We start from the raw sequence: 27,785 nt of genomic DNA, 5'->3' as shown, positions 1-27,785 counted from the left end.
AGGCCATCAGTTGAAACTGGGAGGCGGGGGTGGGGCGAGAGATGGAAAAGATTTGCCGTGCAGTTTTCAAACAAAATAATTAACGTTCTGTCATGCAACCCCTGGAATAAAAATGGAGCTTTTAAAAGCCTCTTTGAGGCCCGGAGTTGCCGAATAGGGAGAGGAGGAGGCCCTTCAGCCCCCTGTTCCGCCATTCAGTTCGATCATGGCTGAGCCTGGGTCACAACATTTCAATGATCAGCGTCTCTCAGTGGTGGAGGCGGCCACGGAACAGGCACGGAAGGCCTGCAGATCAGATTGTGTGAAGGAGATGAGTCGCAGCTGGGGCCGGGGCGAAGAGATTGGGTCGACTGGGCCTGTATTCACTAGAGTTTAGAAGAATGAGAGGGGATCTCATTGAAATGTATAAAATTCTGACGGGGTTGGACAGACTGGATGTGGGGAGGAGGCTGTGGAGGCCAAGTCACTGAATATATTTAAGGGGGAGATAGATAGATTTCTAGACATAAAAGACATCAAGGGGTATGGGGAGAAAGCGGGAATGTGGTGTTGAGATAGAGGATCAGCCATGATCATATTGAATGGCGGTGCAGACGCGAGGGAACGAATGGCCTGCTACTGCTCCTATTTTCTATTTTTCTATGTCACACTTGGCCTCAGTATCTTTTGGGTTCAGGAAGGGGGTGGGAGGGGAAAGTGTACGTGTATCGGTGTGCAGTTGAGGGCACAGGGCCTGGCTACATTTACCCGCTGGATCGGCAACACTCAGTGGCCGGGGTCAGACCAAGGGAGAGCGACCCAAGGAAGGGCCTGAGCTTCTTGTGTTAGTGTATCCCAATGTCAATCAGGGGAAAGAGAGCGAGTTGGCCGAGTATAAAGAAAGACTTGCATTTATCTCCCACCAGTCCCAATCTCAGGACGTCCCAAAGGTCTTGACCATTTTTCGAGTGTGGTCACTGTTGTAATGTCGGAAAGGCAGCAGCCAATTTGTGCACAGCAAGCTCCCATAAACAGCAATGAGATCACGACCAGATAATCTGCTTTAGTGATGTTGATTGAGGGATAAATATTGGCCAGGGCACCGTGGATAACTCCCCTGCTCTTCTTCAAAATAGTGCCATGGGATTTTTTTACATCCACCTGGGAGGGCAGATGGGGCCTTGGTTTAAAGTCTCATCCAAAAGATGGCACCTCCAACAACGCAGCACTGCACTGGAGTGGAGTGTCAACCTAGATTTACGTGCTCAAGTTCCTGGAGTGGGATTTGAACCCACAACCTTCAAACTCAGGGGCGAGGGTGCTACCCACTGAGCCACTGGCTGACAAAGAGTGCTGTATGAACTTTTAAGTCCACCTGAGTGGGCAGAAGGGACCTCAGCACTGAAAGATGGTGCCTCCGACAGTGCTACACTCACTCAGTCCAGCACTGGGAGTGTCAACCGAGATTATGGGCATATCTCTGGAGAGCAAAAACTTACCTGGTCCTCTCAATCGCCAGACGTAGCACATCTGGAAAGTCTACTTCTCCGGTGTGGCCAGTTGCACTTTTGCTCTGCCCCCAGATAGAAGCAGTTATTCGCCAGACACGACCACAGGGTCCTCCTCGCTGATTGCCCCTGGGGCTCAGAGCCAGCTCTTCGTCCTGTTCTCTCTGTTCTTGTGATGCCTACTGAAAAGCCCCTTTCTCTTCCTATGTTCACTCCCCTGCTCATTCCCCATAGCCCAGCAAATGTTTCCTCTTTATGGGCTCAAAATTGGCCAGGAGTGGCTCCGTTTTTTTTTTGGAGCAACTTGATTTTTCTGGAGTATCATAAAAATCCCCATTTTGCACATTCAATTTGTGCCAGTGTAAGTGAGTTAATTACAATTTTTTAAAGTTTAGTTTAGTTTTTTCAAAAGAGGGGGTTACCAGTCACCTACACCAGTTTTGGCCATTTAGGCCACTTTGGCCAGCTAATAGTTACTCCAAATCTACTTAGGCCAGCGTATGTGGCCACTTGGGAAAACCCTTGCGGAGAGTTAAGAAATCAGCGCAGGTAGGTACATTGGAGGCCAGCAGAACTTAATGACTTGACTAAAGAATGTGAATAGGATCAAACAGCCACACAGGACATCATATGACAAACTTCGTAAAGTTAAATTACTATACAACAGAAGCATTCATGGAAGTTTAAACTACAAAAATAAAAGAAGTAAAAGATAGTGGAATTAAATTGCCCTAATCTCACAACTAATTTAAACAACTATTTATTTGCAATGATTATACCAAAATTGAGCCCATATTATCTAAATAAAGTCCACTTCAATAAATAAGATATTCTCGCAGTGTTCCTCCATCACTTATGTTCTTCTGTCGCAATAGCACCAGGTGAATAGGCTTGACAAATGGTCACCACTATTCACAAGAGACAAAACATATTTACATAATTTTTTCAAAATATCAAAAAAAAATAGAAGTAAGTAAGCCCTACCCTACCTTCATCTTCAGCCCGGGAAGGCAGCAGGCTGGCCTGTCTGGTAGGCCACTCGGCCTGGGATAGGGGCGGGACGCACCAGCAGCCGGTATGATGATGATGCCACGCTGCAGCAACACACTGAGAGGCTGGGGGCGAGGAGCTACTGCGCATGCGCGCACATTCCAACGCGCATGTGCAGACATCCCGGCATTGTTTTCAGCGCGGGTCGCTGGCTCCACCTCCGACCCGACTGGCCACGCTGCGCGAAGACTCGGGAGAGGCCGGACAGCGGACAAAGTGGGGAGCGATTTTTTTTTCGGAGCATTTTTCAACGCATCTCCGGTGACTGCGCTGAAAAAAGGGGTGGGCTACTTTTGAGCCCGATGTATATGTCTAATTCCCTTTTGAAAATTACTATTTAACCTCCCTTTCAGGCAGTGTGTTCCAGATATATAACAACTCGCTGCATTTAAAAACAAATTCTCCTCATCTCCCATCTGGCTTTTTTGCTAATTATATTAAATTTGTATCCTCTGGTTACCGACCCTCATAAAAACATAAGAAATAGGAGCAGGAGTCGGCCACTTGGCCCCTCGAGCCTGCTCCACCATTTAATAAGATCCTGGCTGATCTGATCTTGGACTCAGCTCCACTTCCCTGCGCTCTCCCTATAACCCTTCATTCCCTTATTGTTCAAAAATCTGTCTGTCTCCACCTTAAATATACTCAATGACCCAGCCTTCACAGCTCTCTGGGGCAGAGAGTTTCACAGATTTATGACCCTCTGAGAGAAGAAATTTCTTCTCATCTCAGTTCGAAATGGGCGACCCCTTATTCTGAAACTATGCCCCCTAATTCTAGATTTCCCCACGAGTGGAAAAATTCTCTCTGCATCTACCTTGCCGAGCCCCCTCAGTAGCTTATATGTTTCAATAAAATCACTTCTCAGTCTTCTGAACTCCAATGAGTATAGGCCCAACCTGCTCAACCTTTCTTCATAAGTCAACCCCTTCATCTCAGGAATCAACCTAGTGAACCTTCTCTGAACTGCCTCCAATGCAAGTATATCCCTCCTTAAATAAGGAGACCAAAACTGTACACAGTACTCTAGGTGTGGTCTCACTAATTACCCAGTTATGTATAACAGTGGAAACTGTTTCTCCCTATCTCATCTATCAAAACCCTTCATAATTTTGAACACCCATATTAAATCTCCCCTTAACCTGCTCTGCTCTAAGGAGAACAATCCCAGCTTCTCCAGTCTCTTCATATAACTGAATTCCCTCATCATTTTCTGCGGTAGTGCACAATATGGCAAGCTCAAGAGATCGGACTCATAGCTCATTGGGCTCAATTTCCCCGTGTCATTTGCGCAGTTTCTTTGCACATGCCATTTTTTCTGGTGTATTTATTTTTTTCAAAGTTTCCCCCTGCAATCGGTGCCGGAGTAACTGAGTTAGTTACGATTTTTCTAGGTGAGTTTTTTTTTGATGTAATAGTCTGCACCGGTTTTCATAATGTTTTGCAGTTTAGCCAAAAATGTTTCCTCCCAGGTCGTCGTATCTGGCCATTCCCGAAAAACCTTCTGGTGAGTTTGCAGAAAGCAGCGCACATTGACAAATCGGCCATTGTTTTTAATCGAAGATTTTGGAGGGAGTCAAAAAAAACTGTAAAAATCAATAATAAAGTTCAACTTTTTTTTACTTGTCAATGTAGTAATTGGAAGTTTTTGGGATTTCAGAAGTTTTCATTTTTTTTCTTGCACTCCACCGAACGTCTTCAAGCAGGGCTGGAGGGTTGTAGCTTTGGCCGGCAGAATCGGCCCCGTGCCCGGACACACGGGCTGGTCTGGAAAACAAGCCCGGGACAGGGGAGGAGCGGGAGGTGCCGACCAATCAGAAGCCTTCTGCACTGAGCCCGGGGAGCGAGGTGCTGATCGCAAGGCTTCCGAAGATTGCAATAAGTTTGGGGGAGGATGGAGGGCGGGGGTGGGAGAGAGAAGGGGAGAAGTCACAAGACTGCAATTAGTTGGGGGGCGTGGGGGGGGGGAAGAGAAGTTTAATAATCGAACAAATAATGGAAATGATTCAGTTTTAATGTAAAATATATTTTATTCAAAATTTTAACAGTTAACTTTCATAAAATTATTCTTGTATCAAACTTTAAAGTTTTCAGTTCCGATCACTTACAAACTTTAAAATCACTTAAAAACTTTAAGATCACTTACTAATAAACATGTAAATTTACATATCTTACAAAAAACTTTTAATTTGAGAACAACAGTGACAACAATAACAACAATAATACAACAATAACAACAGCAGCAAAGAAAGGCTGCACCCTTCTCTCCTCCACCTTGTTCTAAGACCACCCGCCGCGCTTGGTCTTGGTGACTCCACCCTTACCCGCAGGCGGTGGCGCTGCGTTTCTCGGGTTGGTACCAAGCTTATTCTTTCTAACATCTCGGGTAATGCGCACCTGTTGGGGGGGGGGGGGCGGCGGGGGGGGGGGGGCAGGAGGCAGGCGGCAATTGGGGCTCTTCAGAGACTGGTCTGGGGATTTGAGTGGGAGTGGCCGTTGATTCTGTCAATGGACGCGGGGTCTGGGCGCGTTCCCTTATTGCAGCAGCTAACTCCAACATGCCGTCTCTCATGCGGCCTGACAGTGTCTCACCTACCTGTGACATTCCCTCCCTCATGTTCAGTGATAGCGTATGCACCATCACTGACATTCCCTCCCTCGTGGTCCCAGACATCGTTCCCATTTCTCATGAGATTGCTGTTACTTCTCCTGACAGTCCCGCTACGTCATCATCCACCCCACTGATGGTGTCCAGGAGTGATCGCGTAAGGTCAATGCTCGCCGCACTCATTGCCATCATCTGAAACACATCTGCTAGATCCTGCACCTCAGGAGAGCACGGTCCAGCTCTCCTTCCCCTCCTCCCCACTGGTGTGGCTTTCACCCCACCACTGGGACCCATGGCCTGGGAAGGTGGGGCCCTGGGTGTACCTCGCCGCATCCCACCACTGGGACCCCCAACCTCGGACGCTGGGGCCCTGGGTGTGCCTCGCTGCGCCCCACCACTGGACCCCGCAGCCTAGGACATTCGGAAATCTTGGAATGTCCCATCAGAACTCAAACCACTAGTCACGGAAGGGGCTGTCACCTCAATGAGAGGCATTCCTCCAAAGTCAGTAAAACAGTGGGGGCTTCATCCAGCTCCATTTCCTCCCCCTCCCCCCATGTTCTTGGTCTGGAGGGTTGGATTCGAACAGGTTATCCCTGTCAGGCTGGTCCTTGTCTGAATTTTCTTCGACATCGTCAGGGTCGGCCTCAAGTTCTGCAAAATATAACAGAACACAGACAAATGGTTAGCAGCAAAGGAGGGGGCAGGGTGGGTGGCATGAGTAGGCTCACACAGCGCAGACACCAGGCTGATTTGAAGGATCACGATGAATGATAACACATTGCATTAGCCGAAGCGTAGCTGATGGAGACATCCCCAGGAACCGAAGCATGGCTAGCCCGTGCGGTAATATTTAGCAAAGCCAGACTGTGGAATTTGCAGGACTTACCCTCTCCCTCGAGTGTGGGCCCAGCTTGTGCAGTGATGGTTGCTTTTCTCCAGGCAGGACTCAGCAAAACAGTGACCCTCTCTTCCTAGGGTGTCAGTGGCTGCAGATTTGCCGGGCCACCTCCTGTTCGGGTTCTTTTCCGTTTGTTTTGTGCCACTTTCCTCTGCAAAGATGAAAACATAACTTTTTAGAGAGGGTGTCTTTCTGCTAGGTGGGACATATACATCTAGTCACATTTACAATTGCATTGAACAAATGAAAATATTACTTACACTAACTACTTGACCAAGGTCCTGCCACTTCTTTTTACACTGGCCTCCAGATCTTGTGGTGGTCACCATTGCACAGTGATCTTCTGCAAGTTGGTTCCAGCGTTTCTTCATTTCTTTGGGTGGAACTTTTATGTGACCTCTGCTGGTGTCCAGCTCCTGTCATCTGGTCTCAGTCACAATAACAAGTGCCTCCACTTCTTCCTGTAAAAAAATTCTTGTACTGCTGCAGCTGCGATTTTTCCAATGCTTTCACACAGCACTCCTTCTCACACATACAACTGGCTCTTTAAAAATGGCCGATTGCCAACTCGGAGCTGTACTGCGCATGCGCGTCCATTGCAACGACGTCAGAAAGGTAACTTTTTTTCCCCGCGCATGCGCAGAAGGTGCAGCATCATTTTTCCGGCGCAGACAGCAGGCTCCACCCGCCGAGGTGACTGGACACGCTGCGTGGCGCCAAATTCGAATTACAGATCGGGGAAACTTTGGCAAAATATTTCTGGCACATTTCTGGCCTAGACAAATGAGCGTAACTCTGGCAATACGCCAGAAAACGGGGTTGGGCAAAATTGAGCCCATTATCACTAATATACAGCCCACCTGATCATTTATTACAAGTACCATTTATTAATAAATATTCTGTCCATTGAATACATATTAAATCTCCCACCTGTTGCAGCACTCTGATGATTTACAATTCAGTTCACATGTTTAATTCATTTGAGCTTTGAAAGGCCCTTTCAACTTGTAAGAGCGACACATCTTCCCTTTCATATAACGGCTGCGTAAAATATCTAATTTTGCTGGATATTTCTAATAACACGTTGCAAAGCCTTTGAGCCCTGGACATGATTTCTAAAAAAACTAAGAAATGTATAATTTTTTGAAGAATGACTAACTGTCAGGTTGTATTTCAATGTTTCTGCATACATTTCCAGATTTGAACTCATACTAAAACTAAAATAATAAATATCATTTCAAACTAACAATAACATGAAATTAGTTCTTGCATATGAATGTTAAATGGGTTTTTTTTTGTATCCCAAGCAATATTTTTCCCTTCTTCTTTCTCTCTTACACAATCCTCCATTAGTTTCTCCTTTCTCTGCTCCCTCATTCTCTTTCTCCCTCTCCTTTTTTCCCTTCTCCTCTTCTCCCTCTCATGTACCTGATTGGATTTCTCTCTCACTCATTGGGTAAAGCAGTTAAAAGTAAGAGTATGGGGTTCTTGGGTATATAAATGGGAACGTGGAAGACAAAATCAAAGCGGTAATGCTAACCCTATACATATCATTGGTTAGACCACAGCTAGAATATTGTGTCCAGTTTTATGGTATCCTTACTAAAGGAAATATGTCAGAGCGGATGCAGAAGAGATTTACCAAAAGGATACCAAGGTTGTAGTGATGAGGAGAAACTGGGGCTTTTTTCATTAGAACAGAGAAGGTTGAAAGGAGATCTGAGAATGGTTACAGCACGGGAGGAGGCCATTCGGCCTGTCGAGCCCACACCAGCTCTCTGCAAGAGCACCTCAGCTAGTCCCACTCCCCCGCCCTTTCCCCGTAGCCCGGCAATTTTTTTTCCTTCGGGTGCTTTTGAAAGCCACGATTGAATCTGCCTCCACCGCCCTTTCAGGCAGTGCATTCCAGATCCTAAATACTCGCTGCTTAAAAATGTTTTTCCCTCAGGTCGCCTTTGGTTCTTTTGCCAATCACCTTACTGTGTCGTCTGGTTCTCGACCCTTCCGCCAATGGCAACAGTTTCTCTCTATCTACTCATCAAATCTCCTCTCAACCTTCTCTGCTCTAAGGAGAACAACCCCAGCTTCTCCAGTCTACCCACGTAACTGAAGTCCCTCATCCCTGGAACCATTCTTGTAAGTCTTTTCTGCACCCTCTCTAAGGCCTTCACATCTTTCTTAAAGTGCGGTGCCCAGAATTGGACACAATACAACAGTTGAAGCCAAACCAGTGTTTTATACAGGTTCATCATAACTTCCTTGCTTTTGTACTCTCTGCCTCTATTTATAAAGCCCAGGATCTTGTAAGTTTTTTTAAACTGCTTTCTCAATCTGCCCTGCCACCTTCAGCGATTTGTGCACACATACCCCCAGGTCTCTCTGTTCATGCACGCCTTTTAGAATTGTAGTCTTTAGTTTATATTTCCTCTTCTCATTCCTTCTTATCAAAATGTATCATCTCACTACATGAATTGCATTGAATTTCATCTGCCATGTGCCATTCCACTAGCCTGCCTATGTCTTGTTGAAGTCTATCACTATCCTCCTCATTGTTCACTATACTTCCCAAGTTTTGGGTCATCTGGAAATTTTGAAATTGTGCCGTGTACACCCAAGTCCAAGTCATTAATATATATCAAGAAAAGCAGAGGTCCCAGTAACGACCCCTGGGGAACCCCACTGTATATCTTTCTCCAGTCCGATAAACAGCTGTTCACCACTACTCTCGGCTTCCTGTCATTTAGCCAATTTATATACGTGTTCGCAGTAATTTATGCACCTGTGAACATAATCACAGGTTGGTAGAGTTGTTGATTTTAAAGGGGCTGCTCTTCTAATTCTGGTTGCACTTCAGTCCTACACTCCTGATCTCTGGGCAGAGGGGAGCGGGTAGGTCCGAGGGCCTCCTCGTAGGACTGCTCTTGGGCACGGCCAAGGGTGCCATCAGCCGGTCCAGGCAGCGGGCGGTCGAGGGGGTCGTTCAGCCTGACTGCCTGCCTCTCTTCCGCGCCTACATCCGGGCCAGGGTGTCCTTAGAGATGGAGCACGCGGTGTCCACCGGTACGCTCGCGGCCTTCCGCGAGAGGTGGGCACCGGAGGGACTGGAGTGTATTATCACCCCCGGCAACCAAATTTTAATTAAATTTTATATGTTCTAAAGTCTAATTTATTTTAAATGCCGGTTTTAGTGTCCCCCTCCCCTTTTATAGGGGGCACTTGAAAAATTATGATTTTAATGCCCAAAAAAACAAAAAACCCCACAAAAATCACCAAAAAAAACAAAAAAAAAGGGCACGTGAAAAGTGTTTGGAGTGTCCCCCAGATCGGGGGACACTTGATTTAATTTATTATGTTTTCCCCAAAAGAGTTGTAGAGTTGTTGATTTAAAGGGGCTGCTCCTCAATTTCTGGTTGCACTTCAGTCCCACACTCCTGATCTTTGGACACCCTGTGCAGAGGGGAGCGGGTAGGTCCGAAGGCCTCCTCGTAGGACTGCTCCTGGGCATGGCCAAGGGGGCCATCAGCCAGTCCAGGCAGCGGGTGGTCGAGTGGGTCGTTCAGCCTGACTGCCTGCCTCTCTTCCGCGCGTACATCTGAGCCAGGGTGTCCTTGGAGATGGAGCTTGCGGCCTTCCGTGAGAGGTGGCACCAGAGGGTCTGGAGTGCATCATCACCACTGGCAACCAAATTTTAATTTGATTTTATATGTTTTAAAGTTTAATTTGTTTTATTGCCGGTTTTAGTGTTCCCCTCCCCTTTTACAGGGGGCACTTGCATAATATACGATTTTAGTGCCCAAAAAAAACACAATTAAAAAAAAAAGGGCCTTGAAAAATGTTTGGAGTGTTCCCCAGATCTGGGGGCACTTGATCTAACTGTTTATTTATTGTTTACAATCAAAAGAGTGCAGAGTTGTTGAGTTATGAGTGGCTTAGCCAGTCACGTGATGTTCACAAGACTCAATAAAACCCCAGCCAGTTGGATTCGGGGGATTGACGATGAGGCAGGTGGTTGTGAGCCTGGTGGATGAGCTGGTAATGTGTAGTGTGATTGTTAAACCTTTTGTTAATAAACCAACTAGTTCTTAATAGCAATGTGTTGCCATGAATTCTTAAGCAAAGAACCCATGAAGCAAATACGTTACATTCGCAGTATGGAAGAACTATTTCCCCAGATCTCTGAGCTGATAATTAGAGGGCATAAATTTCAGATCATTGCCAAAACATCAAAGGGACAGGCCTCTGTTATCAGGGGCCTTCTGGGGAGCGCCTTGGGATATATTTACATTTAAGGCGCTATTTAAATGCAAAAAGTTGTTGTTGAGAGGTTAAGATATGGAAAGCCTGGCCAGAAATAGTAAGACGGATGACCAGAAGCTTGATCAAAGAAGTTGGTTTTAAGTAGCGACTTAATGGAGTAGAGTGAGTTAGCGTGGTTTAGGAGAGAATTTCAGAGTTTTGGGCCTAGGCAGCTGTAAGCTCGGCGCCAAAGGTGAAGGGATTAAAATACCAAAAACACTTGAGCAATAAGGAACAAAGCACTTGGGATAGAATTGAAAAGCAGGGAAGTTATGTTGAACTTGCATAGAACTTTGGTTAGACCACACTTAAAGTACTGTGCACAGTTCTGGTCTCCATATTACACAAAGGATATAGAGGCACTGGAGAAGGTGCAAAAATGATGTACAAGGATGATGCTAGAATTGAGAGGTTATACTTACCAGGAAAGGCTGATCGGGCTCGGTGTCTTTTCTCTAGAAAAGCTGAGGGGTGGCCTGATAGAGGTCTTTAAAACTGTGAAGCGGTTTGATAGGCTGGACAATGAGAAAATGTTTCCACGTGTGGGGGAGACCAAAACTAGAGGCCATAAATATCAGATAGTCTCTAGTAAATCCACTCAGGAATTCAGGAGAAACTTCATTATCCGGAGAGTGGTGAGAATGTGGAACTCGCTACCACAGGGAATGGTTGAGGCGGATAGCAGAGAGGCATTTAAGGGGAAGTGAGGTAAACACAAGAGGGAGAAAGGAATCGGATATGCTGATAGGGTGAGATGAGGTAGGGTGAGAGGAGGCTCGTGTGGAGCATAAATGCTGGCATGGACCTGTTGGGCTGAATGGCCTGTCTCTGTGCTGTAACTTGCACATAACTTTGACTCCGTCTGGTTCAGTTGGCAACATTCTCGTCTGTGAGCCAGAGAAGGTTGAAGGTTCAAGCCCCACTCCAGGATGTGAGCACATAATCTAGCCAGGCATTACAATGCAATATGGAGGAAGGGCTGAGTGGTTGGAACTCCATCCGTCGGATGAGATATCAGAGCAAGGGACCATCTGCCGGTTCCAACAGTTCAGGGGGAAGTTGAATATCCCATGGCACAAGTTGGAGAGGAGCAGAGAGTTCTCTTGGTGTCCTGGTCAACATTCCTTTTTCAACCACAAACAGTGCCTTTCACAACTCAGGATGTCCCAAAGCGCTTTAAGGCCAATGAAGTACCATTGAAGTGCAGTCACTGTTGTAATGTGGGAAACGCGGCAGCCAATTTGCGTACAGCATGCTCCCACAAACATCAATGAGGCAATGGCTGGTTCATCTGTTTTAGTGACATTGATTGAGGGATAAATATTGGCCCAGGACACCGGGGAGCAAAGCCCTGCTCTTCTTCCAAATAGTGCCATGGGACTTTCAGATCCACCTAAGAGAGCAGACTTGGTTTAACGCCTCATCCAATAGACGGCACCTCCGACAGTGCAGCACTCCCTCAGCACTGCACTGGAGTGTCAGCCTAGATTGTGTGCTCATGTCCCTGGAGTGGAATGGACAGGTGAGTGAGGTCCAAGGACATGGCTGTCACCACCTAATTGTATCTCAGCAAGCGTCAGCACCTCCAGGAGAGGAAGGGACATACTTAGTTTCACATTATCTCCTCACCATATCTTTCTTTGCTTCTCTTCAGCTGAGAGGGTGGACATGCCCGGCCATTGCCTGTGCTAGCTCTAGACGTAGCCACCAGGGAGCGTGCAAGAGCTGTGCAGAGAAGGGATGACTTTCTCTCCACCCTTCGTCCCAGTCAGCACCATCCGCTGATGATCAACTCAGACACCAAGTCTTGTCTCTCAACACCGGCCAGCGGAGGGAGCTGGAGCATCAGCGGATGCATCCACTTGTGGGTGAAATCCAAAACCAAGATAATCACCAATAAATTCAATAAAGAATTGAGGAGAAACCTCTTTACCCAGGGAGTGGTGAGAATGTGGAACTCGCTACCACAGGGAGTTGTTGAGGCGAATAGCATAGATGCATTTAAGGGGAAGCTAGATAATTATATGAGGGAGAAAGGAATAGAAGGATATGCTGCTGAGGTTAGATGTGGGAGGAGGCTCGAGTGGACCAACGGGCTGGTCCTGTGCTGTAAATTCTACGTGATTCGAGGTGGCATCCCACCAAGACAAGTTTAATTTATAGACCTCACACTCTTTGCGGAAACTGCCATCTTGAAACCCATTTCCACTTTCAGGTTATTAAATCTCCAGATTGTCCAACATAAAAAGCATTAAAAAAAATTTTTTTAAAGCAATTCTTTGGGGAGGTAACCTACAACACTTTTAATGCAAGTTGACACTTCACAAAGAGATCAGGACAAACAATATGTCTTGTTGATATCAGCGAGAAAGGGTGTGTTCCCTGGGTTGGAACAATGTGGATTGTGAGTTCAAGCAGAGAAAGTGTGTGTTGACAGCTCTGATTAATTATGCACTCTGGTAAGAGGGAGAGCAAAATATGCAATAAAGTGCAATCTCACTAATTATATTTTAATGAATATTTTCAGTGTTATTTACCAACATAATATTTTACAGATAGGTAGTCTGTTTATCGCAGGGCTCAGTATCTTTGAAAATAGCATACAATTAATTTGTAACCTGCAGAGTATCAAAGTCGGGGCAAAACAGTATGGGAGATTGTTGGGAAGAATGTATTTATAGCTGTAGAACTCGCAACCTTTTTTTTTGTACAATTGTCTCCTTTATTCTTCTTGTCAAACTAATATTCGGTCTGAAAACGTGCAAAGCAGTGATTTCTGTTTGATCAGATTGATTTCCCAATCTCTGCTACATATGTGGAGAGATGAGAAAAGCTGGGATTGTTCTCCTTAGAGCAGAGTAGGTTACGTGGAGGTTTAATAGCTCTGGAATTCCATCCCTAAACCTCTCCACCTCTCTACCTCTCTCTCATCCTTTAAGATACTGCTTGAAAGCTAACTCTTCGACCAAAGCTTTTGGCCACCTATCCTAATATCTCCAATGGTGGCTCAGTGTCAAATTATGTCTGGTAATTGCTCCTGTGAAGCGCCTTGGAATGTTTTACTGCATTGAAGGCGCCATATAAATGCAGGTTCTTATGTGTGATTGGTGGCTGATGACATCATTGTTCTTGGCTGTGCTGCTTTTCACCTTCACTGGCTCATGAAAGAAAAGCAACTACTCGAGAGTTACCAGGATCTTTGGGATTGTGTGCAAGATGATACAAATGCCCCCAAAAGAGGAGAGGAAAAGGGGGAGGAAAAGGGGGAACTGGGAACTCAGTGCTTCGACAACGGCCTTTCACCTCTTGGGTTTGGTTTTGTTCGTCGGTCAAGCTGAGGCGATGCAAAGTCTTTTCTGTTAGCTGTGGCTCAGTGGGTAGCACACTCGCCTCGGAAGTCAGAAGGTTGTGGGTTCAAGTCCCACTCCAGGGACTTCAGCATATAAATCTAGGCTGACACTCCGAGGGAGTGCTGCACTGTTGAGGTGCCCTCTTTCGGAGAAGATGTTAAACCGAGGCTCTGTCTGCCCTCCCAACTGTCTGTAAAAGATCCCATGGCACTGTTTCAAAGAAGAGCAGGGGAATTCTCCCCAGTGTCCTGGCCAATATTTATCCCTCAATCAACATAACAAAAAAAAAGCAGATTATCTGGTCATTATCACATTGCTGTTTGTGGGAGCTTGCTGTGCACAAATTGGCTGCCATGTTTCCCACATTACACTTTAAAAGTACTTCATTGGCTGTAAAGTGCTTTGAGATGTCCAGTGGTTGTGAAAGGTGCGATATAAATATCTTTCTTTCTTGAGTTTGGCCAGTCCTTAGCTGGCACGGGCTGATGATGCAAAAAGGTCTCCAATTTGGCACTGATTGGCATCGCCACTCACATAGGCCGAACGTTGGTTGGTTTGCGACTTGGGGAAAGTGCCACACTGGTGCAGGAGGAAGGGGCTCCTCTGGGGCAGGTGCTGAGGTACACTTTAGGGGCACAGAGAAGTGGTTGCTTTACTCTGTGCCTAACTGTGCGACACCTTACCTGGGAGAGGGCGACTCCGACATCGGCTTCCCGAAGTACAGGAGTTCCATCCCTCAGCCCGTAATCTACCTCAACTCGATGAGTAAAACGAAATTGGGCTCAAATCAGAAGATAAGCTGAAACGACCATTTTCTTGCTTTTCTTTAAAAAAAAAGGACTTGCATTGATTGAGCGCCTTCCACAACCTCAGGATGTAGCAAAGCGCTTTACAGCCAATGAAGTACCTTTGAAGTGTTGCACTGTGGGAAACGCGGCAGCCAATTTCCAGATTCCTTTTGCCATCGGCAATAAAAGGAGTGACATTTTGTTGTCTTTTTTCCAATATTTAGCCTCTTGTTAAAGTCTGTTAAAGGCTTGTTAGAATCATACGGCACAGAAGGAGGCCATTTGGCCCATCGTGCCTGCGCCGGCTCGTTGATAGAGCTATCCAATTAGTCCCACTCCCCTGCTCTTTCCCCCATTGCCCTGAAAATTGTTGCTCTTTAAGTATTTATCCAATTCCCTTTTGTTAATGAGCTTTTGAGAGGAAGATATTCAGTTTTCTGCCTGGTAGGTTAAAGACGCTATATAAATATAAGTTGTTGTTGTTGAATTGGCTCACCCACTCAGCTGCAGTTAATTCAATATTCAAACATGGATTTGGTTTTAATTATTACATTATCTGGTCCGTGTTGACATTGGTTGGTGAGCAAAGGCTGTGAATGGAGACTCCACTGAAGACTAATCATCCAGACCACTAACTACTGTGTAGAGAACTTCGAGCAGGATTCAACTGCACAGCACTTGAAAGAGATGAGTGGTAAACTGTGGGAATGCCCCAATGCACTGCTCAGTTGCACCCGCCCCCACCCCCCCCGCCCGTGGAAAAATCACAAGTCTCGCCAGTTTAGCTGTTCGCATAAATCACCACAAGACCACATCAGCCAGCCCTGACCAAGAAATCGACCTCAGTCGAATTTTCAATGCATAAACTACACAATAAAAATGATGCACAGTTCTTGAAACTTGATTTGTGAGGGGCAGTTTTATCCCCACCGCATTCCTGGTGGGTATGAAATGGCCATTGTAGTTTAGTCTTTGTTTTTGGACTTCACAACCCAGAGGTTGATTACATTGGATCGGGTAGAGGTAGAGAAGTTGTTTCCACTTGTGGGGAAGACCAAAATTAGAGGCCATGAATATAAGATAATCACCAATAAATCCAGTAAGGAATTCAGGAGAAACTTCTTTACCCAGAGAGCGGTGAGAATGTGAACTCGCTACCACAGGGAGTGGCTGAGGCGAATAGTATCGATGCATTTAAGGGAAAAGCTAGATAAACACACGAGGGAGAAAGGAATAGAAGGATATGCTGATAGGTTGAGATGAAGAGGGGTGGGAGGAGGCTCGTGTGGAGCATAAACACCGGCATGGACCATCAGGAAATGAAGACTGTTTCCCAGTGAATTGGGCTGTTTCCTGCTCTCCGGCCCATTATTTGACCAGGTCACTGTTTTTTTCAGCGACTTGCAATGCAGAAAGTGGGGATTGTCGCAGACAGTTGGGTAACTTTCTGCCTTTGTTGCTCTCAAAATCTAATGGAATACTCACCAATCGAAAGGCAAGTGTAATTTGCGTGTCTATTTGTTGCCGCTAAGATGGAGCGATTCACGTGTCTGTTTCTAGACGTGGAAAACATCCCGAGTCACTCTCTGTGCAGTCCCCTGTCCTTCAATGAGGCATGTTGTGCGTTAGAACAACACGCTCATAAAGTTTACTGAAGTGAAACATTAAATCATAAAGTTCCCACAAGGCTCCTTAAAGGGATTCTGTCACCTTGCAAAGATACTCAACAAAGTTTTTTGCCTCTGTGTCAGAGTGCCAGAATGGAGTGAGGTTTCGTTACCATATTGTCGCATGTAAATGAAGTCACAGTGGATTTGAAACCAAATGCATTGTTCCACTACCTTTACCAATACAAACAGATTTGCCAAACAGTTCTTTATGAAGACGGTGACTGTGTAAAGAGCAGGAAAGCTGGAAACCTATTGCTTATCCCTAACATAGAGCTCTGACAGTGACTGAGACAAGATGTTAATTTTGCAGGTTGACTCACTGATTTATGGTGTAACTAAACTATTGTATTTCTCTTTCAGGATTCCATCCAGGAACACAGGTCGGTAACCCTCAACTGTCCATTCAAAGCTTTCCGCTTTCTCTGTGTTGATTGGTAGGGCAGTGGCTAAGCTGTCTATTGGGTCCATCAGTAAACAGATGCTTCATGTCACTTCCATGTATCTTTTACATCATTTGATAGCAGGAGTTGTCGGCAACTTTTCTTATTGCCGAAGTAAATAATTAGTGAAAATATGTTGTCTGATTGGCGAGTCCCCCTCCCATCCCAGGGTGTTATTTCATAACAATCCAATCCGTAGTTTGGGTTCCAGGACCACAGTCCAGTCCGTGGTTTGGGTTCCAGGACCACAGTCCAATCCATGGTTTGGGTTCCAGTGCCACAGTCCAATCCATGGTTTGGGTTCCAGTGCCACAGTCCAATCCGTGGTTTGGGTTCCAGTACCACAGTCCAAACGTGGTTTGGGTTCCAGTATCACAGTCAATCCGTGGTTTGGACTCCAGTGCCACAGTCCAATCTGTGGTTTGGGTTCCAGTATCACAGTCCAATCCGTGGTTTGGGTTCCAGCACCACAATCCAATCCATGGTTTGGGTTCCAGTACCACAGTCCAATCTGTGGTTTGGGTTCCAGTACCACAGTCCAATCCATGGTTTGGGTTCCAGCACCACAATCCAATCCATGGTTTGGGTTCCAGTACCACAGTCCAATCCGTGGTTTGGGTTCCAGTACCACAGTCCAATCCGTGGTTTGGGTTCCAGTACCACAGTCCAATCCGTGGTTTGGTTCCAGTACCACAGTCCAATCCATGGTTTGGTTCCAGTACCACAGTCCAATCCGTGGTTTGGGTTCCAGTACCACAGTCCAATCCGTGGTTTGGTTCCAGGACCACAGTCCAATCCGTGGTTTGGGTTCCAGTACCACAATCCAATCCGTGGTTTGGGTTCCAGTACCACAGTCCAATCCATGGTTTGGGTTCCAGTACCATAGTCCAATCTGTGGGTTTGGTTCCAATACCACAGTCCAATCCGTGGTTTGGTTCCAGTACCACAGTCCAATCCGTGGTTTGGTTCCAGTACCACAGTCCAATCCGTGGTTTGGGTTCCAGTACCACAGTCCAATCCATGGTTTGCGTTCCAGTACCACAGTCCAATCCGTGGTTTGGGTTCCAGTACCACAGTCCAATCCATGGTTTGGTTCCAGTACCACAGTCCAATCCATGGTTTGGTTCCAGTACCACAGTCCAATCCGTGGTTTGGTTCCAGTACCACAGTCCAATCCGTGGTTTGGGTTCCAGTACCACAGTCCAATCCATGGTTTGGTTCCAGTACCACAGTCCAATCCGTGGTTTGGGTTCCAGTACCACAGTCCAATCCATGGTTTGGGTTCCAGTACCACAGTCGAATCCATGGTTTGGGTTCCAGTACCACAGTCCAATCTGTGGTTTGGTTCCAGTACCACAGTCCAATCCGTGGTTTGGGTTCCAGTACCACAGTCCAATCCGTGGTTTGGGTTCCTGTACCACAGACCAATCTGTGATTTGGTTCCAGTACCACAGTCCAATCCGTGGTTTGGGTTCCAGTACCACAGTCCAATCTGTGGGTTTGGTTCCAGTACCACAGTCCAATCTGTGGTTTGGGTTCCAGTATCAGAAATCAACTTGCAAAATTAGCTACAGTACTTATGAAATCCTAAAGGTTGAAGGGTGGGGTTAAAAGTACATAAGGTAGGAAATGGGGAGGGGGATCAGTATCTATCACCATCTGTCATCAAGAAGACTGGACCAGGCTCGGCTGTGATGCCCCTACAGTTGAATAGCCTGCCAATACTTACCATTGAAATGTACCTGGCTGGGTGAGAGGAACCAGCAGGCAAGGAGCGGTGGGAGAACATTTATTTTTTAAAAAAGCAATTGCAGTAAAATTTCTCTGTGAAATCTCATTAAGTAACAGGCTACAGCTAATCATTGTAATCACCTTCACATCGAGTGGGTTCCATTGTTACAGTCAAGAGTAAACAAATTGATTAACTTCTGCCTTCTGCTGTGTTACTGATGGCATCTAAGAGGGTGTTTGTGCTTTGGTTCAAGTAATGAAAATGGTTTACAGTGAAAATGCAGTGTCATTTTACCAAGTTATGTTTAAATGTGGAGTAGATTGATCCTGTAGCCAGAATCTGTAAGGGGGAGGGGTGGGGGGGTCATTTTGAGTTTGTGCGATAATGTGAAACGGCTAATAGCGAGTTGGGAGCCTGGTATACATCTCTCCCCGTTGTTATATCTGTTCTCACTGCTCCCTGATATTTACTGACAGGAGAATGACTTCTCAAATCAATCACAAAATCGCTGGAACACTCAGCAGGTGAGTCTGCGTCCTGGTGAGGAATGGGTTCTGACAAATGACCCTGTCTGGGACATCGACCCCTCTGCTCCCTCTGCACAGACTGACTGATCTGCTGTCTGTTTGCAGCTCTGTCTGCTCCTGGGCCTCATTCCCAGTGTTTCCAACTTTTTGCCTTTTATTTGTACTCTTAAGTTACGCAATCGATGTCAAATCCCATTGTACGTGTGGGGGCCGTGTATGTGAGTGTATATGTGTGTGAGTGTGGATGTCTGTTTGTATAACTGTGTGTTGAAAGGGTGTGTGACTGTCTGCCTGTGTGTGCTTTTCACAGGGCCCTGTGTTAATGCCCGTCAATGCGTGCATTACATGTATGTTAATGCCCGTTAATGTGTGCATTACATGTGTGTTAATGCCCATGTGTATGTGCAGGGCTCGTGTCTTAATGCTAATTTGAGCATGCATATGACGTGTGGTTTTATGTGTGGATGGCATGTGGTAATGCATGTTTATGTATGCATGTGTGCATTTGTATATGAGTGTGGTTGTGTATTTTATTTATAGCCCCGACCTGCGGTGGTGTTCTCACACAGGTCGGAGTGGCCCATGATATAGCACTGGGCCCTGGAACATCGTGGGTGGAGGTGCAGTGAATGAGGGTATGGGGCCCAGAAGAGCCGAGGGCCCAGGGGCAGCACGGACTAGCCCACACTGCGATATGTGCGCACACTAGGTCCGTGCAGCAGAGCAGGTCTCCAGTTGTCCTGGTTAACCCTTGCCACTGGATAAAGGCCTAGCTCTGTCAAGCCCGTGTGGTGGCTGGTGTGCAACGGTCACCACATGTTAAAAAAATCCACGCACAGGCATCTTCCACCCCCTCAACTGGAGTTCGGGACTGGAACATCGGGTCCTTCATTGAAACATCTGTGAACTCTCGTGGAACCAAGTCATCCTCGTTCGAGGGACCGCCTATGATGATGATGATTGTTGTGTATGAATACATGTGTGTGCTTGTATGTGTGCCTGTGTTTCTTTGTGTGTATGTGTTTGTCTACAAGTATATGCGTGTGTGTTTGATTGTATGAGCGTGTGTGTGTGTGCACGTTTGTATATGAGTAGATGCGTGTGTGCATGTGTGTGTGAGTATATGCGTGTTTGTGTATAAGTGTGTGTGCACGTTTGTGTGTGAGTATATGCGGTTTTGTGTATAAGTGTGTGTGTGCACGTTTGTGTGTGAGTATATGTGTGTGTGTGTACACAGGGGAGGAGGAGTTCCCACTATCTGCCACATACTAAACTTACACACTTTACCCGGCGTTGTGATCTCGTCAGTGGCGGTTCTACAATCATTGCTGATATTTGAGGTCATGTCACAGCCCCACCTTCACCAGCAGCATACACGCTGGGCTGCCGGCTCTGAATGCATGTTGTCCTCTGGTTATTATGCCCTCCTCTCCGGGAGGTGCTGATTCATTCCAGGTACAATTATAGGAGCACGGCCTCCCCTCTGATATATCGGCCAAGGGGCTTTATTTTCCCAGGAGTGACCCAAGACCGTGAATGTTAGCGGGCTATTCGGCCACAGGGGTATCACAATCCAGTTCAATCTTATCTCCTGATATCCGCACGAGGGCCACTAGGCAGCGAGCAGAACTGGAAACCCTGGCGGGTTATTTTCCTGTCCGCAGCACAGCGGCAATTCTCCCGACCTCTGGCTCGGCTGAGAACGTGACAGATCGCCAATTGAAACATAGAAACATAGAAAATAGGTGCAGGAGCAGGCCATTCAGCCCTTCTAGCCTGCACCACCATTCAATGAGTTTATGGCTGAACATGAAACTTCAGTACCCCCTTCCTGCTTTCTCGCCATAACCCTTGATCCCCCGAGTAGTAAGGACTTCATCTAACTCTCTTTTGAATATATTTAGTGAATTGGCCTCAACTACTTTTCTGTGGTAGAGAATTCCACAGGTTCACCACTCTCTGGGTGAAGAAGTTTCTCCTCATCTTGGTCCTAAATGGCTTACCCCTTATCCTCAGACTGTGACCCCTGGTTCTGGACTTCCCCAACATTGGGAACATTCTTCCTGCATCTAACCTGTCTAAACCCGTCAGAATTTTAAACGTTTCCATGAGGTCCCCTCTCATTCTTCTGAACTCCAGTGAATACAAGCCCAGTTGATCCAATCTTTCTTGATAGGTCAGTCCCGCCATCCCGGGAATCAGTCTGGTGAATCTTCGCTGCACTCCCTCAATAGCAAGAATGTCCTTCCTCAAGTGAGGAGACCAAAACTGTACACAATACTCCAGGTGTGGCCTCACCAAGGCCCTGTACAACTGTAGCAACACCTCCCTGCCCCTGTATTCAAATCCCCTCGCTATGAAGGCCAACATGCCATTTGCTTTCTTAACCGCCTGCTGTACCTGCATGCTAACCTTCAATGACTGATGTACCATGACACCCAGGTCTCGTTGCACCTTCCCTTTTCCTAATCTGTCACCATTCAGATAATAGTCTGTCTCTCTGTTTTTACCACCAAAGTGGATAACCTCACATTTATCCACATTATACTTCATCTGCCATGCATTTGCCCACTCACCTAACCTATCCAAGTCACTCTGCAGCCTCATTGCATCCTCCTCGCAGCTCACACTGCCACCCAACTTAGTGTCATCCGCAAATTTGGAGATACTGCATTTAATCCCCTCGTCTAAATCATTAATGTACAATTTAAACAGCTGGGGCCCCAGCACAGAACCTTGCGGCACCCCACTAGTCACTGCCTGCCATTCTGAAAAGTACCCGTTTACTCCTACTCTTTGCTTCCTGTCTGACAACCAGTTCTCAATCCACGTCAGCACACTACCCCCAATCACATGTGCTTTAACTTTGCACATTAATCTCTTGTGTGGGACCTTGTCGAAAGCCTTCTGAAAGTCCAAATATACCACATCAACTGGTTCTCCTTTGTCCACTTTACTGGAAACATCCTCAAAAAATTCCAGAAGATTTGTCAAGCATGATTTCCCTTTCACAAATCCATGCTGACTTGGACCTATCATGTCACCATTTTCCAGATGCACTGCTATGACATCCTTAATAATTGATTCCATCATTTTACCCACTACTGAGGTCAGGCTGACCGGTCTATAATTCCCTGTTTTCTCTCTCCCTCCTTTTTTAAAAAGTGGGGTTACATTGGCTACCCTCCACTCCATAGGAACTGATCCAGAGTCAATGGAATGTTGGAAAATGACTGTCAATGCATCCGCTATTTCCAAGGCCACCTCCTTAAGTACTCTGGGATGCAGTCCATCAGGCCCTGGGGATTTATCAGCCTTCAATCCCATCAATTTCCCCAACACAATTTCCCGACTAATAAAGATTTCCCTCAGTTCCCCCTCCTTACTAGACCCTCTGACCCCTTTTATATCCGGAAGGTTGTTTGTATCCTCCTTAGTGAATACCGAACCAAAGTACTTGTTCGATTGGTCTGCCATTTCTTTGTTCCCCGTTATGACTTCCCCTGATTCTGACTGCAGGGGACCTACGTTTGTCTTTACTAACCTTTTTCTCTTTACATACCTATAGAAACTTTTGCAATCCGCCTTAATGTTCCCTGCAAGCTTCTTCTCGTACTCCATTTTCCCTGCCCTAATCAAACCCTTTGTCCTCCTCTGCTGAGTTCTAAATTTCTCCCAGTCCCCAGGTTCGCTGCTATTTCTGGCCAATTTGTATGCCACTTCCTTGGCTTTAATACTATCCCTGATTTCCCTAGATAGCCACGGTTGAGCCACCTTCCCTTTTTTATTTTTACGCCAGACAGGAATGTACAATTGTTGTAATTCATCTATGCGGTCTCTAAATGTCTGCCATTGCCCATCCACAGTCAACCCCCTAAGTATCATTCGCCAATCTATCCTAGCCAATTCACGCCTCATACCTTCAAAGTTACCCTTCTTTAAGTTCTGGACCATGGTCTCTGAATTTACTGTTTCATTCTCCATCCTAATGCAGAATTCCACCATATTATGGTCACTCTTCCCCAATGGGCCTCGCACAATGAGATTGCTAATTAATCCTCTCTCATTACACAACACCCAGTCTAAGATGGCCTCCCCCCTAGTTGGTTCCTCAACATATTGGTCTAGAAAACCATCCCTTATGCACTCCAGGAAATCCTCCTCCACCGTATTGCTTCCAGTTTGGCTAGCCCAATCTATGTGCATATTAAAGTCACCCATTATAACTGCTACACCTTTATTGCATGCACCCCTAATTTCTTATTTGATGCCCTCCCCAACATCCCTATTATTGTTTGGAGGTCTGTACACAACTCCCACTAACGTTTTTTGCCCTTTGGTGTTCTGCAGCTCTACCCATATAGATTCCACATCATCCAAGCTAATGTCTTTCCTAACTATTGCATTAATCTTCTCTTTAACCAGCAATGCTACCCCACCTCCTTTTCCTTTTATTCTATCCTTCCTGAATGTTGAATACCCCTGAATGTTGAGTTCCCAGCCCTGATCATCCTGGAGCCACGTCTCCGTAATCCCAATCACATCATATTTGTTAACATCTATTTGCACAATTAATTCGTCCACCTTCTTGCGGATACTCCTTGCATTAAGACACAAAGCCTTCAGGCTTGTTTTTTTAACACCCTTTGTCCTTTTAGAATTTTGCTGTACAGTGGCCCTTTTTGTTCTTTGCCTTGGGTTTCTCTGCCCTCCACTTTTCCTCATCTCCTTTCTGTCTTTTGCTTTTGCCTCCTTTTTGTTTCCCTCTGTCTCCCTGCATTGGTTCCCATCCCCCTGCCATATTAGTTTAAATCCTCCCCAACAGCACTAGCAAACACTAGCAAACACAATTGAGAATTCCAGATCTGCGTGGCTCGCGCACTAGGGTTGCCAACCCTGCAGGATTGGCCTGGAATCTCCAGGAATTAAAGATTCATCTCCTGGACACTGCTGTGAGCAACACCTGGGAGAAAAATCATAAGAGGCATTAAGAAAACTTGTTGGTTTTCATTTTTTTTCAACACGTTTGTTTATTAGTCATAAAACTATTGGGGTGGGGCGGGGGGTGCTGGCTGTTTAACTGGATGGGTGGTCATGTGATGGAACCTCCGGGAATACGACCAATCAGAGTTGGCATCCCCGAATTACCCACTGACCCATCGAGGGGGCCTTTGTGAGTTTTAAGGGAATATTTCGGAGTTGAACTGACCATTTTGAACTGACCATTCATTCCCCTCCTGGGAGAATCTAGAACGAGAGGGCATAGTTTCAGAATAAGGGGCCGCCCATTTAAAACAGAAATGAGGAGGAATTTCTTCTCTCAGAGAGTCGTGAATCTTGGGAATGCTCTACCCAGAGAGCTGTGGAGGCTGGGTCATTGAATATATTTAAGGCGGAGATGGACAGATTTTTGACCGATAAGGGAGTCATGGGTTATGGGGAGCGGGCGGGGAAGTGGAGTTGATTCCATGATCAGATCAGCCATGGTCTTATTGAATGGCGGAGCAGGCTCGAGGGGCCAAATGGTCGACTCCTGCTCCTATTTCTTATGTTCTTATTTTTTTTGAGAGTTTAATTCACTGCCGTTTGTTTTAATTTCCAGGTCAGGGGAAACAGGGGACGTCCTGGTCTTAACGAGGCAGGAGCTGAAAACGTGAGACACAGAGACCACTGTCTTCACCGACTGGCCAAAGCAGACACTGTCCGGGGATTTTTGTCAAAGAATAAGAAATGCTCCAAGAGGCACAGGGAGAGAGTCAGCGAGAGAGAGTCAAAGAACAGAAGGATTGTAGGGAATTCAGACGAAAAGAGTTCAGCGGTAACCGGTTGTAAATTTCATAGATACTTCACAGAATGCAGAGAATCGGCTGTTTTATAGGATTAGACAGGAAGTACACTGGCACCCTCTGGTGTGCGATGTTCACAATGACTGGCTGTATTCACAAAGCAGTTCTTCCACCGCAAGGCCATTCTTTGAAAGGCGTAAATGTCTTACTCGGCATGAAGATGGTACTTCCATTGGTTCTACAGTCTTTCTTATCCCGTCAAGTAGGCAAATTGGGTCCAGTGGTTCGAAGGGAGGTTGTCCACGTAGAAAGAATCATTTGTGATTTCAGTCCCTTTTGTGAAGGGCTTTTGTCCACACTGAAAACTTATAGTTGTTTGCAACTCTTCCAATGTGCAACTGGTGCTTCAACAGTGTTAATGTAGTGAGCAGGATGACATAGGAACAGGAGGAGCCCATCAAGCCTGCTCTGGTGCCAAGAGGCATGAGTTTGCGCGAGAGCGTTCTCAGGTGCGGGAAAACAACAAGTGAGCTATGTCAGCGCTCGGGGGTCCTGTTCTTGCTGTCCTGCTATGTGGTGGTTGTGGTTTGTTTTTATATTCTGTTGGTATTTTGAAAGGGTGCATTGATTCAGTCATGGAACACCTTACGTTTGTACGACAGTTTGAGTCGAATTGTAGACCCAATCGGAGACGAGGACCCCAGCCATCACACACAGCCCTGGAAATATGTTGGCTGGGAAAGCCAGTAGTGTGGTGTAATATGGGTGCTGTGAGATTGATAGCTGTGGGGGTGTTCTAGGGGTGGATGTGAGCATTACATCTTCAGGCCTTGGGTTAGATCAGATGATCCAGAGATAGGAGGAACCTTTCATGAGGTGGTGCGATGGACTGTTAATAAGGCTTGTACTTTTCCCAGTGATACTCAGCTTTCATGATTAAATTTTGGTTCTGAACAAACTATAAGAAAAATGGTCACTGAGAGGTCAAATGGGAATCATATCTCTGTTCTGCTTCTTAGGCAGTCCCTCGGAGTCGAGGATGACTTGCTTCCACACTAATATGAGTTCTCAGGTGACGAATGAGTCCGATTCAGGACCCACAATCTCTGTCACAGGTGGGGCAGACAGTAGTTGAAGGGACGGGTGGATGGGGGGCTTGGGTTGTCGCGCGCTCCTTCCGCTGTTTGCGCTTGGCTTCCACGTGCTCCCGGCGAAGAGACTCGAGGTCTTCGGCGCCTTCCCGGATGCTTCTTTTCCACTTTGAGCGACCTTGGGCCAGGAATTCCCAGGTGTCGGTGGGGTCGCTGCACTCTGAGGGTCATATCTCTATAACCGCCTCCAGCCCTACAACCTTCTGAGATCTCTGCGTTCCTCCAACTCTGGCCTCTTCTGCATCTCCAATTTCCATCGCTCCGCCATTAACAGCCATGCCTTCAGCTAAGCTCTGGAATTCCCTCCCTAAACCTCCTGTTCCTCCTCATTTGTGTTGTGTCCTTGCATCGGGTGGTGCTTTCTTGAACCTCGCTAGCTAAATCCCCGAGCGAGGATGCATCTTGTGCTAACGTTCGAGGCAACTGGACCCAGTGGTGCTGCTGGCTGTGAATGGCTGGGCCGGGTTTTATCTGGAACAGGCATCCTGGCTTCTAGGGGGAAAGTTCTGGGAAACACAAGTAGATCAAGATTTACAGTGGTATCAGCAACACACCTTCTAACACACGTCATGTGGCAATGCACGGTGCGTTAAATGTGGCCAGGTAGCTTCCCTTCCATGAAGGACCAGTTAGTTTTTCGAGCAAAGATTCACAAGATACCAGAACTGAAAGTGATACAGGGTTAAGGCAGGAAAGTGGAGTTGAGGTGGATGATCAGCCATGATCTTACTGAATGGCGGAGCAGGCTCGAGGGGCTGTATGGCCTACTCCTGCTCCTAATTCTTATGTTCTTGCTCTATGATGTTGCGGCACGTGCAAAGTTTGGGAAGGAGAGAGTGACTGAGCATGTGAGCAGGCAGTGGAAGGAATATACATCAGTGATGGGTACCAGCCTGGAGGCGTCTGCATGACCCGGACCTAGTCCTCCATGGGCTCTGTGTCCGCCCAGATTAGGCTTATTTCCTCCACCAGAGATGAGGGGCTGCAGCTCTTTGTTTCTCACTCGTTCTCAGGACGTAGGCAAGGCTGCATTTATTGTCATGTCCGAGTGGCCCTGAGAATGGGGCGCGGGCCTCCCTTCTTGAGCCGTTTGCATTCCTCGCAGTGAAAGTGCTCAGAATATGGTGTTAGGTAGGGTTTTGAATGGTTTTGTAGCAATTGTCTTTACAACCGTGGACATTAACACCGGGAATTTTCTCGGGAGTTCTCCTGATTGGCTGCCGTAAATTCAGTGGAAAGTCGGCGGAAGCCCCGGGTAGACACACGCGCCAATCAGGGGGATCCCCGAGGAAAGTGACAGTGCATGGGTCGACTGAGTAGGGCTGGAGTTACGTGTCGACCCAAACTGGGTGAGGGCTGTTAGATTCCCTATCACCGGTCAATTCCCCTTCTGTCTACAACATGCCTGGTGCCCGGGAGCACAACCATAGCAGTAAAGTTTGAAAAGCGTGGACGTCACGATGCATGTCGTCACCTTGCCTCCCAAGCTATGTTCAAGACAATGCACACGCACACAGCATGTTGTCAGAGGCCGTAGATCATGTGTCACGTATCCAATCTTTTCAAGGTTCATTTGGCCGATGGGAAGGTCTGCCATGCATTAAAATGGGCTTGCGTCTGCTTGTGGAAAAGTTGTGTCTTGTGTGCATTTCACTCGATGCAGGGCACACTGACCTTGGCGAACTTACTGATGGTGGAGAATTTCTACCTCCTCTGCGTCCCACACAGGACACTTCTTTGCAATCCCCTCGTATGAAGACCGTGCAGTAGTATTTTGAGAACATAAGAAATAGGAGCAGGAGTGGGCCATTTGGCACCTCGAGAGCCTGCTCCGCCATTCAATAAGATCATGGCTGAACTGATCTTGGCCTCAACTCCACTTCCCTGCCCGCTCCCCATAACCCTTCAGTCCCTTATCGTTCAAAAATCTCTCTATCTCCACCTTAAATATATTCAATGACCCAGCCTCCACAGCTCTCTGGGGCAGAGAATTCCAAAG

At 46.6% G+C, this 27,785-nt stretch overlaps 1 protein-coding gene across 1 annotated transcript in view; it reads left to right on the top strand.

Annotated features, from left to right (window-relative positions):
- nkain1 (sodium/potassium transporting ATPase interacting 1) overlaps positions 1-25,771 on the top strand; it is a 604,623-nt gene extending 578,852 nt beyond the window's left edge. Inside the window, exons 7-8 of the mRNA XM_070898961.1 lie at positions 16,511-16,530; positions 24,452-25,771. Coding sequence (XP_070755062.1) covers positions 16,511-16,530; positions 24,452-24,483 — 52 coding nt within the window. The 3' untranslated portion in view covers positions 24,484-25,771. The remainder of the gene's footprint in view (positions 1-16,510; positions 16,531-24,451) is intronic.
- Positions 25,772-27,785: the final 2,014 nt, after the last annotated feature.

This window comes from Pristiophorus japonicus, chromosome 14, assembly GCF_044704955.1.
Source record: "Pristiophorus japonicus isolate sPriJap1 chromosome 14, sPriJap1.hap1, whole genome shotgun sequence".
Taxonomy (NCBI): domain Eukaryota; kingdom Metazoa; phylum Chordata; class Chondrichthyes; family Pristiophoridae; genus Pristiophorus; species Pristiophorus japonicus.
Note: the sequence above shows the minus strand (reverse complement) of the source record. Positions and strands in the feature narration are given on the sequence as shown.